At 39.1% G+C, this 19,466-nt stretch overlaps 1 protein-coding gene across 1 annotated transcript in view; it reads right to left on the bottom strand.

Annotated features, from left to right (window-relative positions):
* RAD18 (RAD18 E3 ubiquitin protein ligase) overlaps positions 1 to 19,466 on the bottom strand; it is a 136,633-nt gene that overhangs the window by 103,222 nt on the left and 13,945 nt on the right. Inside the window, exons 5-7 of the mRNA XM_063121492.1 lie at positions 13,354 to 13,706; positions 10,816 to 10,915; positions 2,690 to 2,874 (exon numbers count right to left, since the gene is read on the bottom strand). Of these exons, the coding sequence (XP_062977562.1) occupies positions 2,690 to 2,874; positions 10,816 to 10,915; positions 13,354 to 13,706 (638 nt within the window). The remainder of the gene's footprint in view (positions 1 to 2,689; positions 2,875 to 10,815; positions 10,916 to 13,353; positions 13,707 to 19,466) is intronic.

Raw genomic sequence — 19,466 nt, 5'->3', positions numbered from 1 at the left:
GAAGCCAAGCTAAGAGTACTTGAGGCAGAAGCTGAAGAAGGTCTGCAAGTGAGGAAAAGAAGACTCCTGGAGCAGCCTTCAGAGGAAAGAGTTGAAGCCTGAGCATCAGTTGCTGGCAGTGATCTAAAGACATAGAAGCTACTAAACCAAACTGAAGACTTCGGGGAAGGCTTCAGAAGGAGGTTGAACCCTACCAGAGAGAAAAAGAGGTGGAGCTTTGGGAGGGGAATTGGCCTGACTTTGATTAGGGTTTGGAAATGGGGCTTCTAAGTAATTGTACTGTTTTAAAATAGTAACAGCAATCTTAAATATGCATTCTTGATTTGTTTCTTTTTAATGAAATACTACATTTTTCTTTACTTTTCTAGTGTCTCTGACCTGTTTTGTCTCATGCTTAATGGCCAGGTACCTTAGGGGAAAAGGTGCATTTCAAACAGAGGGATGTAGTTTGATGGTGGCAGCCAAAGTGAAGAGAGGGAGTTGTCCTCCACATCTGGTGATCGCCATGGGACTGCCCTAGAATAGAGAATCCCACTCTAGGCAAGTTCTCCCCATTTGGTGTTAGGGATAGGATTGCCCTAGAGTACAGGGTACCATCCTAAGACCAGGTTTTCCACAATCTGTTTTACAGAGTTGTTATGATATCAAATACATCAAGAATGGAGGAAAAAATGCAGATTGAACTGCCACAAGTAGATACATAATTCTAAGTATTAAATAAACAAACAAAAAAGAAGACGGTGTTCTTGATACTCTGTTCTTCCCTGTTAGTACTACCCAGAATTTTATTGACATGGCTCCTTTTTTCCCCCTGGCCTTCTGAAAATAAATTGCTCATAAAACCAAGAAAAAGGAACGACAATTTACAGTGTGTTACAAAACAAGATTTTTTTGGCATCACAAATGGATCGTGTTTTTGTTTGAATGGTCTTAAGCCTTTCATACGTAGAAACTATTACCCTAGAGCCTATGGATTTTTCTCACGGGAAAATGAAACCCAAACTTTACTTCCATCAGGAATCTGGTACTTTGTAAAATGATTGTTCCATAAATAAAGATTTCAGAAATAAATCCAACACTGTGGTGTTTTGTCAACAATTCATGCCTAAAGAGTTAGAAAATATCTCCTGGCCTAAATAAAAATCTGGACTGAACTGGAGACTCAAAACCCTGATAGATATCAATATAAGTCATAAGAGTGGACACAATTCTAAACCTAAGGCTGTGTGCTCCCTTCCGCACACACTTTTGTTTCCATTTTTAATTAAGTGCAGGTTAATGTTAGTTCCAAATCTGAAACTGGTAATTTTAACTATAGGGTGATTCACACAACCCCACCTCATTGCCAGAGCAAGCACTTCCCCACGGCCTACGGATAGTGCTGTTCACCTGAATGGTGGAAGATTTATTTAATGAATTATTTTAGTCACCCTTTCAAGACTACAATATTCCCAAGAAAGGCAAAAGAAAAGATTCAGGGCAGGGAAAAGGAAGAACTTCATCACACAGCCCATTATTCGCTGCCATAAGATGTGGTGATGGCCACCAACTTAGATGGTTTTAAAAGGACATTAGACAAATTAATGAAGGATAGGGCTATCAATGTCTCCTAGTCATGATGGCTATATGCTGTGACTATAAGAAATAGGGTGCTGGACTAGACTAATTTTTGGTCTGACACAGCAGGATTCTTCGTATGTTCACACAATCCTTTTTCTGAACAATTGTATTTCCCCTAGTTCTTGCTAACATTTTAAAAAGTCTCATCAAAACACTAAGAACAGACACATCTGTTGTTAACTATGACTAATGGAAACAGGACAATCACGTTATAACAAGAGGTAACCTGTCAGACTGTCTTCCTCTTTTGCTGTAGAAAAATACTTATTCCCCTTGGTCATATTTTCCCATTCTAACTCTAAAGTCATATTGACCTTTAGCGGAAAGGATTCCTCTGCTTTCAACTCTAATGGGACAATTATTTGTCAGAACTGAGTCAGGCCCTCCCCTGCTAAGTTCTCTTTAGACATTCTTCACACTTTTAAAATGTACTTGATAGTCCTGAGAGAGTCTTATGTAGAGAGAGGGGGGTGATCGCCGTAATATATATATATATATATATATATATATATATATATATATATATATTGTTTTTGAAATGAAGAACTATATCCTAGCAGAGAAAGACCTACAGCACCTCTAGTGAAAGAGAATGAGATAACCACATATATATTTCCACCCAGTGTGAATAAGGGCAAATAAAGACATCAGCAAAAGTCAAGTCACTAAGGCCATCTTCACACCACAGACAGCCACTACAAAGAGGCTATTTGAAGCTGTACCTATGTGGCAGATGCTAAACACAGCATAGATTAGCCATATGATTTGTCTGATCACCACTGTGAATATTTCTCCCAGTGGTGCAAAAGAAACCCAATTCATGTGGAAAGCAAGCACACTGCACACAAACAGCTGCTTTTCACAGAGCAGCTGCCATGCAAATGGAATTTCAAATGGCCTCCAACATGGCAGCTATTTCATAGGAAGAGGTTCTAACACAAAATATGACAAAGACAAGTAATTAATCAACAGGTTAAGTTTACATTTGTTTAAAACTGTAGATAAATAAAATGCCAGTAAGACAACAGTTGTTTTCAAGTAAAACATTACCTGAAATTCACCTTCATACCTGATTTGGGATTTAAAGAATCACACTGTGAATTATACATGTGCACAAACTCTTTATGCCTTTTAATAAGCTGTTGCTTTGTTCCCTGGGTGGATAGCCCATAGTCCTTCAGTCTTTTCCTCAAATCACGGTCAGAAAGTAAATTGTAAACCACTTTCGGCAATAACTTTCTCGTGTGGCCAGAGCTGAAAGAATTTTAAAAAAAACAAGGAGAAAATATCAAAACGGGCTTCCTGTAGCACACGCGAACATGCTTTTACTACAATATAGCTAATCTAGGAAAAATGCATTACAAGTGAAGCTCAAATAAGTTACAGTAGGTCAAAACATGAGTGTTTTGGTAGATAGAAGCCAGTCTATTACTTTTCCTAAGCTGGTCCATAAGAAATACTTTGCCTCCAGACCTGCCTTTTCAGTACTCTGAAAGTTTGGTCACCACTTGCATCATCTCCCAACCAGATTACCATTCCTGTTCCCAACATCAAGCATTTATTTAATGTAACTATTCAGTCCATTTTAGTCCATCTTTCCTTCAAGGAGCTCAAGCTCCTCCACTTTTATCCTCACAACAGTTCTGTCAGGTAAGTGAGGGTAAGATGTAAAGAATGGAATTCAAGTTTCAAAAAATCTATTTGCTTATTTCCATGATAGTATACGAAACACCAGAGGCTGAGTACTGCTGGGCACCCTCTCTATTATTATATGGTACTATTACAGAGAAATATATTAGTATGAACAAGGCATTCAAGTGCCAGTTAGCAGTATTTATTAGTTATTATATATTCCAAGTATTTCTATCCCACTTTCCTATTTCAAACAGAAATTCAAACATATGAGTCAACAATATGTTTAAACTATAAAAAAGTCACACATCATCATACATCAGCAATAAAATGTTTAAAAGATAGTAACATCAAAACACCATTATTAAATGCAGTCTGTCCGCCTTCCCATGCCATCTCAAAGCCTGCTGAAAGAGACTTGTCCTCTGGTCCAGCGTTCATTGACATTACTTGTAAAGTGTATTTTAGACAAGTAAGTCAACTCCAAGGCTCTGGAGCAGCAGGCAGGGTCCAATTATATGGATTTTTTTCCAGGATGACTAGACTGGAAGAACAGAAGCAATAACTAAACCCCTTTAATTGGCAAACAATAACAAATATCAGTAGAAAACAGTAGATAATGATGAAAAGAAAAATGCCACAGAGATATGTTTTACTGCCCACCAGAGTGTGACAAAAGATGAAATTATGACTAGGTTCGGACAACACGATAGCCAACAGTGGGTTTAATAGCCAACAGTGGGTTATTGTGTCGCTTGTCAGGACATTTTTACACCACAGTAGGTTATTTAGCCAAAATAACCAACACAAATAACGAACGCTGTGCAGAGTTGATTTGAACAACTGTTAGTTATCGTGTTGTGTGTTGGGCACTGTTGACTATTTTGTCGCACACAATTGGTTATTTTTGACGACTAAAGAGTCCTCTGGCAAGAGCGACCAAAGCAGCGGCTGCTGCTCTAGTCAAACTGGCAGAACTCAGAATACCTGATGGGATACCAGCGGGGAAACTGAGGGGGGAGACAAGGTGGGGGGGGGGTGTCAAACACACCGTTGACTAATAGTCAACTCGATGCTGGCCTTAATCCACACCATGGTTGATTATAATAATGTTGTGTTGGAATACCCCCTTGATAATTAAATGTACAGTTGACTATTGTATTGTCCGAATGCAATCCACATGACCTTCTTTGAGAAGGGCATTCCTAAAGTTGGAGTCACGACAGAGAAGGCCCGCCATTCACACCTCTGAAAGGGATACAGCGTTCAGAAAACACGATAGTCAACAGTGGGGTAATAATCAACTCAACGGTTGTTCATCTAGGGGATACTCCCCACATACCATGACAATAATCAACTGTGGTGTGAATTAGGATCAGCATTGAGTTGACAATTAGTCCATACTGAGTTGACTCACTCATCCCCTGCCCTTTCTCCCACCTCAGTCCTCCTGCTAGTATCCCATCTGCTATTGCTGCTGAAAATCTATCCTGCCAGCTGGACTAGAGTAGAAGCCACCACTTTGACCACTCTTGCCTTGCAGCTGATGAAATAACAAACAATGGCCTAGGAAATAACCAACTGTACCCTCCACACAACACAATAACCAATGGTGGTTCAAATAGCCAACTCTGCACAACGCTGGTTATTTTGGCCAAATAGCCAACCATTGGTTAAAAAACACACCTCCACACAACATGATAACCCATGGTGGGTTAACCATCAACTATTTAAACCATAGTTAGTTAACCATCAACTATTTAAACCACCATTGGTTATCGTGTTGTCTGAACCCAATCAGAGTCAAGTAGGTTTGTATGGGAAGAAGCCATTAGCTAGTAATATTCTACTATGGCACAGTAATGATGCCATCAGCAACCATGAGACCAAACTTTAACATCACAATAGATGCTTCCATCCACGCACCTTGACAAACAGTTTGACAGCCTCTGAGCTAAATGCAATAATGTCACCAGTTCAACAGTTATCCCCTGCTAGATGGAAACTAAATTATCTTCCAGCTGTACAGCAAGAGAGAACATGCTTTCCCTTTGGAATTGTGTTTTCTTGCCAAGTCTTAAAGTCATATTGAAAAATAAACTTAAAATATATCTGAAAACAGTCTTGATGACCATGTTAATTACATCATTTTAATCGTCAACATCTTTGTACTCCGTAGTGCAGGTGCAGATATATTTCCTGTCAGGAAGACAGGAATCTTTTTTCCTAAGATTCTGGTAGAGATGGGAGTTTTGATGGGTAATTATATCATATTTCTTTTGACAATCATATAGCTTATGTTAAAACGCACACAAAATAAAAGTTATTTAAAGAACATGACAAGTGAGGGTTGTAGCGGAACGATCCTCTTGCATGTTCGGATTGAAGAACCATTACCAGGCTGGGAAAGGCAGGATTCCACAGAGAGATAGTGCTATTGCACAGCCTGTCTTCCACAATCACACATCCCTAAGACAGTATTCTCAAGGCTGTCTGAACCATTGTCAAAGTGAGTGTTCTAACTCTTCAAACATGAACTCCACGGGAGATAGAACAGGATTAATGATTTTACAGATTTTATTTGTGACAGAATGGAAAACAAATATCAACCCAAGTTTGTTGGTGAGGGAATTATTACTTTTTTCTTTTTCATTTTTTGCGCAGAAACGTTCAAAAAAGGAGATCTCATATCCTAAACATATTCCTAATCTTAGAACACCATCCACCCTCTACCCTGATCCTAGACCCATTATGTACTTTAATGTGCAACAGCCCCTTCACCAATATTCCACTCCCCAACAAACTCCACCTCCCTCTTACCTTAATGTTCCAACCTTCAAGCAATTCCCTACTCTCCCATCTAATTACGCTCAAGAACACCCCATAAAACTCTGCCTTAAAAGGGAATGGTTGCATTCGGACAACACAATAGTTGATGGTGGGTTAATAGTAAACTCTATGGTTGATTATTGAAGGAATACTCCCTACACAACATGATTATAATCAATGTATAATGTATAATGAAACAGGATTTCATTCAGTTATAACGCACAATCCAAGTCTGGGTGCCCCAGCCTTCCAATTTGTATACAATGAAAGATACAGGTTTAACTACCTGATAGAACCCTCTGTATTTCCTTTTAAACTTTCTGCATTACCCCCTTCACTAACACTCACTTTGCACCCAGATGAGCTCCCTAGTCCCACAGGATTGGACTGTCACACGAAGGACACACTGGCCCTGAGTGGAGGAGCAAATGGGGGAGGAGCGGGGGCCACACATGCTGGTCCCATCCCCAATGTCACTGTGCCAGCTGCCTTGATCCCCAGCTCTTCACAGGTTGGGAGAAAGGACTGAAGAAACGTTTTTGGAGCATAGGAGCTTTGGTTTAACATGATGTCCAAATTGAGCCTACGAGGCATAGAGGCTTTTCCAGAATCTGCACATGACAGCCTATCCTACACATATTTTCCTGCAGAAAGTTAGCACCTTCTGTGGAATCCAGAATCATAAATACTTTTCCCACTCAAATGCTACTTTAAAACATATTTTTTCCCTTCCAGCAGTTGAAAGAATAAACAATCCCTATTCCTTGCAGATGAGCTGAACGTCCTAACTGCTGTTGAATTAACGTAACAACACCTTGCCAAGGTCATGCTTAATAACCTACAATAGCTAAATCTTTTGAGACAAAAATCTTCTCCAAGACTCTTTTGAACTGAATGATGCCTAGATAAAAATAAACCACATTATACAAAACAGCCATATTTCTAAGAATTCCAGAGGGAAAGCACGTTCCAGGCATATATAATTCCTTACATCATCAAGTGATAACAAAAATCAACAAATGTTCAAAAAACTGTCAAAATAAAAATGCTAGCACCTGTTCTGAGTACTATAGAGAGACCTCTGTGGAAATAAGACTTAGAAACATTTATCATTGTCATCCCATGGCAAAGGACAACCAACTCTCAATAAATTTAGGATAACACTAAAAGCTTTTATTACCACATACTTTAACCAGAGAATGCAAGAGAAAGAGAGAGAAAAAACAATCAACTCATTGAGCAGCAGACACATGAATCTCAAAAAAGGTTAATGATTACTGTATATTGGTGTGGTTCATGATATGAATATTTCCCTTTTGTTTGGTTTGGTTTATTCTGCTGTTACCCTGTGTTGCAAATATATATTACACACATATATAAACACATCAGGCCTGATAGCAGTAACACTACTGCTACTACTTCTTTGTGGAAAGAATTCAATTGTGCCCTTCTCTTTGTCAAATGGCTTTTGATCTAGTGATTGCCTCTTCTTTTCTGTTAGCAGACAGAAATTATTTTCACCCTGTGCCCCACAAAAAATCTTCTCCAGGTGGTTGGTGGACCCTCCAGAGCAGTGTGGAGAATGGAGCAGGAGAGAGGGATGCAGAACAAATGGGGAAATCAGCAAATATCACCTCCACCAGATCTGCCAGGGGAGGCATCCGTGTGGTGAAATGCCCTTTTGTGGACAGGGCTTCTTCCATTCACAGAAAGGTACAATTGGGTACAACACTGTTTCTCATGATTCATCAACATAGTTTTATGATACTGTAATCCCAAACACCTTACAAACTCTGGGGAATGGCGAGTAAAGAGCTATGAAGGATCTTGCCACAGATACTATAGTTCTCAGAACTGAATTAAAGTGCATCCCCTATACCCTACATTATCAATGAGGAAGCCAATGTCTTGTAGGACAAGCTATACGTGCCCATCCTCTCATTTCAATTTCTTCTCTTTTCATTCCCTTCCAAAAGGAAGGCCAAAACAGAGAACATGCAAAATAGAGCAATGTCATAAAAAATTAAATATAAAAAGGTAAAGAAAAAATGCTCCATCTATAAAATTTCAATCCAATATCTAGGGGAAAAATGGCCACCACACCATGGGAGGAGTCAGAGTGTGCAAACTGGAGACTCCCTGCAACTCTTGCTAAACTATGTACATCACGCTAAACTATGACTTAGCATGACATGAACATACAGCCAGAGTTGCTGGATATACACGGCTGCATTCCCAACCTAACTTGACAAATTCGGTACGAGGACCTCTTGCACACCCCAAACCTATTTAATCCCTTCTTAACTATTATTTATTTATAATTTATAACATTTATGAATCACTCTTCTGCCACAGGCACTCAAACCAATTTGCAACTAACACCACTGATAATGTTCCCTAGCAACAAGCTCGGGCTCCACGGACAACTTGTACATTTCATTAAAAAAAAAATCCTTGACATCATTCAGCCTGTTGGTGCTGTCTATTTATATTTCACTGGGAGCTGCCTGGGTTTTTACGCTGCAAGGCAGAACAAACCGTTCTGCTCTATTCACAACCAAAACTCCATTCATGATTTTTACAGACCTATTTAAACGGTGGCAAAGCTTTTTCTGTGCCAAGACATCTTCCATTAGAACTCACTCAACCAGATAGTACAAAGCCCTAAACAACATGAGACCATGATACCTGAGAGAGAGCGTTCTCCCTAACCAACCTCCCCAGTCGCTGAGGTCATCAGAGGGCATGCTCCTGGTGGTTCTACATGGACCTATGGCCTGACTAGAGTCCACCAGGAAAAGAGTCTTCAGAGTGGTGGCTCCGTTCTTGTTGAACTCTGTGCCTCTGGAGGTCAGGCAGATGCCAACACTGTGTTGGATTTGGACCCTCCTGAAAGCAGCTCTTTTCCAGGAAGAGTTCCTTCGTCGACCAGCCACGCACTCTTGTTGTTTTTTAAAGAATCATTTTAATATCAGGTTTTGTTCTTTTTATCCTTTGTTCATTTTATTTTCTGTTGTTCACTGCTCCAGAATCTGTCTAGATGCTATAGTCAAAATATTTTCATTCCAGCCTGTATCTTCCCTCAATTTCTCAAATTTTCCCACAGATAGGTAAGGGGACAAACTGTGCAGAAAACACTGGAAACCAAAATCCAGATGTAGTTTAGAACAGGTATACTTTATCCTACACAATCAAAATACAGTAATAAAAAGTAAGAGTTCACATAAGAATACAAGATCCCTAATTAAGGGGGAAAGGAAACTCACAGATTATTTAGTATTGTGGAGCAATTAGAGTAAAACACCCTGAGAAGACCCTTACAAACTATTGAGAGATTTTGGATGTAAAAGTTAAGTAGCTAAATCATAATCACAAAAATGTGTCTGTATTTGATTGTAACATGATCTGAAGCTTGAGTGGTTTTCACATAGAAGAAAAATGGAAATCGAGCCATAACCTCTTACTTTTTTTAAAATGGGATACCTTCCATGTTGTGCTTACTGGTTTGTGCATAATCATGGTCTCCCAAATTTTATCAATCCACTACTGTGTAGAAAGTGGGTTGGGAGACTTCCAGTCACATGCCATTCACAATTTCACTGCTCCATATAACTGCTTAATAAGATATTTAAGCAGGATTCCAGAATCATCAGGCTCAAAATTAAGAACAAACATAACTTTAGAAGTTATCTCATAAGAACATAAGTGCCATGCTGGATGAGACCAAAGGTCCATCTAGTCTTGCAGTCTGTTCACACAGTGGCCAATCAGCCATCAGCCAGGGACCAACAAAGCAGGACATGGTGCAACAGCACCCTCCCACCCATGTTCCCCAGCAACCGGTGCGCACAGTTGCTGGGGAAAATGAAACCGTGCTTCAAAACACATGCCCTATTGGATATTCCTGTCAATGGTGAAAGTATAAATCAGTCTGCCCTCACGTCTTCAAACAACACTGATTATGGTTTGCACATATTAGCTGAAGCTTTTAATCTTCCACTTACTGCAAACTTCGTATCAGCTTTCATTTATATTTGTGTTGATTGATAAGATTGCAAAACAGGTCCAGATACAAATGCCAATCATCTTCTTCCAAAGACTCATCTAAGTCATTCTCATGCGTGCCCCACAATGGCATTTGGAGGTTATCAGATTATAATCAGACGTTTAGCTGAAGGAACAACAGCATCTCTGAAGGATTCAAAGCAAGAGCTGCCTACTCAATGAGAGTCTGTCTAAGAAAGTGACATATGTGCAGGGACTGATTCAAATTGGTTTGGTTTTTGTTTTAAGAAAGCTGCATAAGAAAGATGGTGAGGGGCCATAGCTCAGTGACAGAGCACATTCATCTGCATGCAGAAGGGCCCAGGCATCTCCAGGTAGGGCGAGGAAAGACTCTTTTCTGAAACTCTGGAGAGATGCTGCCAATCAATGTCAACATTACTGGCCTAGACTGACCAAGCGTCTGGCTCAGTATAAGGCAGCTTCCTACATTTCCTTTTATGCAAAAAAAAATCAGAACAATCTTGAACAAACAAAACAGCAAAGAGTTTTGTTGTTGATACTTGACTTATTTCCCCCTATTTTTACAAGGTGCTTATTAACACTGTTCTTTACCTTTAAAAATTGTTCACAGGTCTTACAACAAATTTGGTACAGTCTTGCATATAACGGTATCTCACTGCAGCAAGCATGGGAAATATTCACCGGAACTCACGCACTCAAATCTCTCACCTTCGGAGACTGTCCTTCTTCTCATCTTTTGTCAAGCAGCTATCAAGATGCTTATTTATATGTAATTCTTGAACAGGAACGCCACAGATCGGACACTCCACTGAAACATTTAAAAACACTCACATCAACATGACATTCCTACAAGGATGCTTGCCAATTTAAGCAAACTGAATATTTTCATATGTAAAAAAAAAAAAAAAAAGGAAATGCAGACTTTGGAGGTGGGGAGGGTTCTTCCCAATACAAACTCCATTTTATAATCTATTTCCAATGAAATCAACTTACACAAAAATAAAGATAAAGGTATAGATCCTACTATCCCATTTCTCTAAAGAAATAAACTCTGTCTTGGAAATTGGGGGCAATTTTGATTCAAAATGGCAACAGGAAAACATTCTCTTCTAGATTTTCCTATATGAAGCTGCATTGGTTCTACTACTAGGGGAGTGATTCAGGATTGTAGAATGTTTACCACCAATCTAAAGAAAGGGAAGTTCTGCTTTCTTGCTTCTCCAGCAGAAAACTGAGACTAAAATGGTATCTTTTCGCAGGCATCTGGAAGCACATGATGAGTTTCAACTGATCCTGGATTTGTTTGCTGTTTTTAGATATATGTTGTCTCTGTGTATATCGTCTCTTTGTGTGTTTTGTATTTTTCAAATTTTGCATATTGTATTTTTAATGCTTTTAAGCTTTGTAAAGTGCCCAGAGAGATTCAGCTATGGGGCGGTATAGGAATGTCGTTGTTATTGTTATTGTGCAGCTAACTTGCATACAAAAATCCCAAAATGTGCTTCTTTCTAAAGCAGCATCAGAAGCAGAAATTTGCAACAGAGTAGCAGCAGAGAAGATGCACAAGTCCCCTCCTATACACTTTCCACTACAACTTTCTCTCTCTCTCTCTCTCTCTCTCTCTCTCTCTCTCTCTCTCTCTCTCTCTCACACACACACACACACACACACACACACACCTAATAGTTTAGGTGGTTTTCTGAATTTGGAATGTTAATACAATTGCCAAGGAACAAGAAACAGATTTTTTGGTGCAGTCAATCACAGACAGAATTAGGTGTAGTCATCAAGGTGCTACTTAAATTTGATTTCAAAGTAGACCAGGTAGTTGGTGTTTTTAGCGCAGAAGAGGGGTATTAAACCACTACAGTAATGTTACCTACAGGAAGTAAGAGCAGCTTAGCTACTTCACCAAGTGTCCCACCTTTAAAGGTCCAAAGTATGAGAGCAAAATAGGGAAATACGAAGGCAGAGGAAATAAGGGACATTTTTGGAACATAGTATGAATGTCTCTGGTGCTGCAGGATGCCTATTTTCCATGGGCAAGGAAAGGAAAGACCAGAAGTAAGATTACAACATCATTACTAATACAGCATATCTAGCAATTTGAATCATTTCGGTGTCTGGTGAAAATTCTGTAAATACAAATGCAAAAGAAATCAAGAATGTCAAGTTCATCTAAAGAATAATATTTTGCTTCACAACCACCTAGACTCAAACGCCGAATGCCAAATCAAATATAAGTTAGCCAAGATGATGATGTAAGATTTAAGCAATGCTACAAAGGGTATCATTACATTTATAACGCAATTCACAACATGAAGTCATGAAGAAGTGTCAACCTTTCTTTATTCATGTTAAAGTAATCAATAAAATGGCCACTAAAAACTATAGCAACAATGTTGGTATATCATTAATGTAAAGTCTCCATTACTGGTGATTTTAAAACATCAGCCAAAAAATTTCCAGTTCTTTTGGAATAAAGAGGCCTGAATTGCAAGGCACTACTTAACTAGGGTTCTATTGGAAATAATTTTAAAACTGAAAAGTGATCATTGGAAAAACAAATACAAAATAATTCTTTTAATTGTCATGACCTTTCTGCCTTCGTTAGAGACCCAAAAAGACAGTATGTCACACTCAGTAAAAATTGGAACAGGATATAATTTTAATCCATAGATTTGTATAACATTTGCTGTGTTAATCGGAATATCTTTCCATCAGATGGTTGAAAAATATTTAACTGTTTGGTTTTTTTAAAAAAGGACAGGTGCTTCCTCATTAAGATGTTTGTTGTTTAGAATTCTATATTATACCAGTCAATGCTAATTAAAAAACTACTCAATCAGGAGTATGTGGCAGAAAATATATCGCTATGATAGAATACACTAGATTCATTTTCTGTCCAATACACCATAACAATTGAAATTATGGACTCCTTCCATATGTTCTGATGTGGGCACATTGTTATCATTTCAGCGCCAGGAAAAGACATCTCTCTTCTGCCAGACAATTTTGCTATTTATTACTGAACTTGCTGTTTTTAACTTAATTTATTGTGAAACACCCCAAGAATTTTTGCTATAGGGCAACATAAAAATAAATATAAATATACTGAGATAAATAACAAAGTATGCCCAAAATAGCAAGTGCTATGTACATAAGCAATCCCAAAAGACCCATTTCAGTACAGCTAAAATCAATGTGTGACAGCAAAAGCTCTACAATGGCAGATCAACAATTTACCCTTTGTGACAACTTTTGTTGCAGATGTAGAAGGTATTTCAAGATTTCTGGTGTCTCCTATAGGACTAATGCTTCCTGCTTCTTTGCCAACTGTCTCATGGTCTTCTTCAGAACCACATGGACTCTCTTCCTGCTTTATTTTGATCTTTTTGCTTTCCCTTTCATGTAGGGATAAGTGCCTTCTAGGTGTGCAAATGTCTTTGACAAAAAAGGCACCTATACACTGCTTTTTCTGTTCCAAAGCAAAATCAACCGGGGTACTCAAAATATGACCTTTGTCAGAAGCCTTCTTGGTAAACAGTGTTGGAGAAGAAACTGGTGGAGAATCCAAGACTGCCTGGAACAGCCGCTGCCTAGGAGTAAATACAGAATTAGTTCAGTTTACAATTATTGTGCTTCTTCCACAGCATTCTTTGAAAGGGAACCAGCAACTGGAACCCAAACAATCTGTGCTAGGAGCTGCACCCCTTCAAAAGGTTATACAAAGAGGTTAACACAAATGGAGCCCTAGACCACACTCTGCCCTACACTCATTCACATTCTGTCCAACAACCTGCAATCCACATGGGAAACTAGGATACAGAGCCCCCTAAACAGCCTACTTTGCTTATTTATAGGAAGGAGGAAGATTCAGCAATTGTCCAAAAACTTCATAACCATTTTGTTCTAGGTGAGAAAACTGGATTGTCTTAGGCTACAGCACTACAAGGTAATCACTTGATGGAGCTGCTCAAACTGGAATTAGAAACAAGAAAGAAAGGAAGAAAAAAAGAAAGAAATCCCATAGTAATTTCCCCTCATATAACTAAGGGTTTCAGATTATTTCCATGTTAAGATACATAAGGGCTCTTCTCAATTTTTACTCATTTGTTATATGCAACTCCTCCCAGCTCATTAACCCAAGCCTTTGTAATATATGCTGAATCAACACCTCCACCAGAATTAAATCCTTAATAACTGATGTTGGAACACGCAAAGACTAAAAACAGAGGTTTGGATCATTATTGCAGTTCCTGGCCCATGTAGCTGACATCTCAAGAGTAAACAAGCCAATGCCATCTGCCACCTTGAAAGGGTTCCATCTTTAAAGGCAGCCAAGAAATAAAGTTAGGTAGATGTAGATTTGATATCAGAAAATTCTACATAGCACAGCATGCTGTGCACCAAGAGACAGGCACTCCAAAGAATGCCCCAAATAACACTGCCCAAGGACCAGTCACTCCCATTGCCTGGCCAGTGCGATGACATCCCATTACCAGTTGATGCAAGCCCAACACCAAACTGAAGATGCATTAGCTCTCATACAGAACTACGTTTTCCCAACACACTCCAACCCCCCAAATAACATGAAGTCGAGTTCTAATTCTAAGAAGTACAAACACGTCCACATGATTCCATACAATATTCTATGGTTTCTGGCAAGAGGCACATATTTATTCCAGCTATACGTGTATTGCAAAAGAACCAAAACACTATTATTTAACAACAAAAGATGACCAAAAATATTAGTATTATAGTTACAAGACTTTTGTGAGCTGCAGTAAGCTAAGTGGTGACATCTAGTGGTCAAATATCAGGTGGTACCATACTTCACATTAAACCCAGTAGGTAAAGAGTGATGAAAGGCCATAGGCATCATTTTTAGTACTGTAATAAGACCGGGAGACAAAGTAGAGTGACACACAATGCTGGACTTAGGACATGTGAAACAAAGACAAAATTTGTTCTTCATCATGGTTAGGATGGCAATGGTCAGAGCACTTGTTAAAAGCATCAGGAGGAAAGCAAACTCCTCCTCGCGCCTTTGGGAAGTAGGAGGCGGTGGGAAGGTCATCTGCTACCAAGCCCCTTCTTGCTGGTACTTCCCTGGATCCAAGTCTATAAAACCAATGGACATGCTCTACCTAAGCAAAGGGTTTGTTTCTGGTAACATTATGACTAAGAAAGTGCTTTTATTTATTTAATTCACTTTTTTTAAAAAAAAATGAAATGTTTTACCACCAATGGCTCAAACCCATGTAGACAAGTTGCATACTGTTCTGACAGGAAAAAGGGAAAACCCGCTTCTTTCACTGAATTACTTGACTAGAAGTACAAAGATTATCACAGTTGGGCAGTAAAAGTCACATTTACTAATGATCAATTGATGCTGGAAACATTTCTTTCAACCTTAAAACACAAATCAGCCTAATGGTTTCAGCATAATTACTTCTTTATTACCTCATAAAATATACAATGGTTCCTCCACAAACTCCATCCAAGCCTTGTGTGTTTGAGTATTATGAATGCCATTAATCTTATAAGGTATGAGACAAACTGAAACTATAACACAATAGAGTATTTTTAGTAGTAGGCACTACTTCTTTCAGAATCTGAAACTTATTTTTACATTTGATTTAAGGAACGTTCAACAGGTCCTGCATGAATAGCCCAAGCAGATTGGAAAAGGCATATTTCAGGGAAGAAGAAGGAGGAGGAGGAGGAGGAGGAATAGGGAGGAAGGGCATAAGATAGGGAAGCTATAATAGCAGGAAGTTAATGTAAAAGCAGCAGGATAGAGAAATGAAAGAAACTGGCAGCTGAGGAAGCATACAAGTTGCGTGAAAGAAGAAATGACAAGAGATTAATAAGAATGCTTTGAGAGGCATACAGAGGGGAAAGCAAACCATAAAATAAGTAGTCTTCTCTATTTAGACATCCTGCACCAGCAAATTCTGCCTGAAAACTATAGTCTGAGTCATGATACCGCCACAGCCAATGTTTACATTTCACATGAGGTAAGCTAAACTATGGAACTCCCTACTAAAGGAAATCCCTGCAGCAAAGAATAAAGCCATTTCCATAGATGGATCAAATAGGAATAAAATTGCTAGCTGATTATGCCAGGCTCTGTCTCCATTTTGTGACTGGATCTGTTCCTACACTACCATTTTGTAGCTGGGCTGAGGAGGGGGTGTGTCAGTGATTTTCAGCTCCCCCAAGAGAGCCCTGGGGGTAGAAAGTCTAGAAATTCTTGCTCTACAGTTGTACTCACTAAAGGTGAACATGCTTGCCACAGACAACAGTCTACAGATAAATGCTACTGTTCCAAAATGTACTTATATTGGGGTTTTTTACAGCTTTCTGCACAAATTTATCCCAGATAAATTTATCCCTTTATTCAATCCTTTTCCCCCCTATTTGTATTCTTCCTCCGTTTTTTTCCCTTGATATCAAAGGATACATTAATTATTACTGAGTATTGATATGTTTTATGATATGAATTTTCCCTTTTTGGTTTGTTGTTGTTGTTGCTATAGTGCAAATGAAAAGATTTTAAAAACAGATCTTCATAAGTTGGGGGATAAAAGCTCAAGCTGTCTGCATACTTATCTAAGCATAGCTTTTGAAAGGTGCTAGAACTCATCAAACCCAACAGTCTCCCATCCAGGGAAAATCTGTCTCATGTTCCCTATAGATTGCATTGTTTTTGTATTTATTTACAAAAAGGTTAGGAGCAGACAAGGTGTTCCATTCAGGGGGTTTCTGCAGTCAGATGACAGCCAATGGCTCAAGTTAAGTAAAACAAAATAGAATCATAGAATAGTAGAGTTGGAAGGGGCCTATAAGCCATCGAGTCCAACCCCCTGCTCAATGCAGGAATTCACCCTAAAGCATACCTTACAGATGGTTCAGATCACTAGCCAGTTTGATCTAGAAGACATGTTCATTCCAGTCTTTTGGACCAGTCCGCACAGTAAGTTTCCCTACACAAAAACCGCTGCACTGCTGTGATCACAGGGGGAAATGTTAGTGCATAGCTATCCCCATGACTGCAACATCTGGAAAAAGTGCTATCATAACTACAGAAATTGGTAGCAGCTGTTTCTGTACAGAGTCCCTTGTGATCGCAGCATTACAGCTGCTCACATGTACCCTATTTCTTCGATTCTAAGACACACTTTTTTCCCATATAAACATCTCTAAAAATGGGGTGTGTCTTTGGGTTTTTTTCCTGTTGGTGGTACTGAAATTAGTGTGCGTCTTACAATCGATGGCATCTTACAATCAAAGAAATACAGTAGCTTACTTTTAATAATATGACCTCAACTCCATAAAAACTTCTCTTAGCCTTCTAACACAGTTTGCTACATTGACACAACAGTGTTGTTTTGAAAACATTACCCAGTTAAACTTTTTAAAAAACATCAGTCTTCCCCCTACAGCAATCAACAACAGTTCAACATTTTGGAAGGTTCTGAGGTCTCCAAAGCAAGACTGCAGAAATGGGAGGGAGATATTATTCATGATCCAAATGGGACCAACGGAGCTAATGTCTCCCCATCTGTTTCCATAAATCCAAGTGTGCCATCTGCTTATTTTATTATTATTTCAAACTACCTAAGAGAACCAGCCGGAACATAAAGATGTGAGCAGTCCCGAGACTATAGGCTTTTCCATGCTGCATTATTTGTACCTGAGGTTAGCTGGGGACAGTACTTTGGGCATCTATTGATTTGATTCTGTGTTGGGAAACTGACTTTCCTTCAGGTCAAAAAGGAAGAGATTATCCTGCCTCCCTGATTTATAAGATTTGTACAGCTCCATTAAGGAAATCAGGGTAGTTAAGGATAACAGTCCAGTATCAAATTGGATACAAGCAGCACCTCACTGGCTTAGCAATGTTAGATACAGCCAAAAAAAAAAAAAAAAGAAGTGGCAGTAAATAATTTGTCACTGACAACTTAGGCACAGAGTACAAACTAAAATATTAATGTTGTGGGATTTAAAAACATTCCTTTTCAAAATATCAATGATTCCCCAGAAACAGAAGCAGCTGGGAACCAAACACAATTTTGCCACATTAAAGTCAAGCTTGTTTTTGCCTCCTGTAACTTGTTCTAAATATAATCACCATTAAACAATGCATCAAACGCAAAGGAGATAGCCCTAGAGGAAAACAGGAGTTGCGGTTCAAACATACTCAGACTAATGCAGTAAGCCATGGATTTGGGGACTGGAAGCACTACTTGCCTTCATGCACCACCTCTTCCCCTTGTGTGCACCATTTTGCTGAAGCTTCTCTGCTTTCTTAAACCAGTTTCAAATGACATCTGAATTAGGATTCAACACTAAGCGACCTCAAGCACAGCACCAATAGCGTTTGGGCTGTAATAAGTTTCCCCAGAAAGCCCATCGTGCTAGCAATCACCATTAGCATTGTACCAGAGGTTGCTTACCCTAGTGCAACATAATTTAGATTAGCAGTAGTGTTGAATAGTTTCATATTCTGGTTTGGAGGGAGCCTTAAAGCACAATTTATAAGTTCAGATAGTATGGGAAATTGTAGGCTAGGAAACATTTACCAAAGTTAAGTGTGCCAGAGAAGAAGCAAGAGGGTATGCCTGGGTACTCATCTTATCCATGGTCCCTTGAACCAACCTGCTTTATTTTCTTCCCTTATGGGAACTTCAATTCTAGACAAGATGCACAAGCAAAACAAATTCCCATAAAGTAGCCATATTAAGTATAGTGCAGCAAAACCAACAAAGCATCCTGAAAACTCTCCTTTCCAGAATTTAAATGAAAACATCTGTGAGTCTTGAAACTTCTGTAGATACACGACCAGTTATCCCAGGTGTATCTCTTGCATTAGGGCTGGCTACTGGTGATCCTCCAGATGTTGCTGAACTGCAATAAGCCCTCGCTATTGACTATGCTGGCTAGTGCCAATGGAGGTTGCAGTCCAACAACATGTGGAGGGCCACAAGTTGCCACCCCTAATGCAAGAGATATACCTGGGATAATTGGTCATGTATCTACAGAAGTTTCAATACTCACAGATGTCTCAGAAAAAGAAATACAGGATAAAGCAGGATGGGCAACCTGCAGTTCTCTAGACTTTTGGCCTTCAACTCCCATCATCCCTTCCCATTGGCTATACCAGCTAGGGCTGATGGAAATTGTTGGCCAAAACATCTGGAAAGCCACAAATTGCCCACCCCTAGAGTAAAGGATGCATCATACTAACTGAATTCTGCCACACAAATGGCCTCAAGTCATAGTTCACATTGCCTAAAGGTTTAGTCATTTTTCATGGCAAGTAATAGGGAATTTTCACAGTGCAAGTGCGA

This window comes from Elgaria multicarinata, chromosome 3 (assembly GCF_023053635.1).
Source record: "Elgaria multicarinata webbii isolate HBS135686 ecotype San Diego chromosome 3, rElgMul1.1.pri, whole genome shotgun sequence".
Lineage (NCBI taxonomy): Eukaryota > Metazoa > Chordata > Lepidosauria > Squamata > Anguidae > Elgaria > Elgaria multicarinata.
This window is presented reverse-complemented; position numbering and strand designations above follow the sequence as displayed.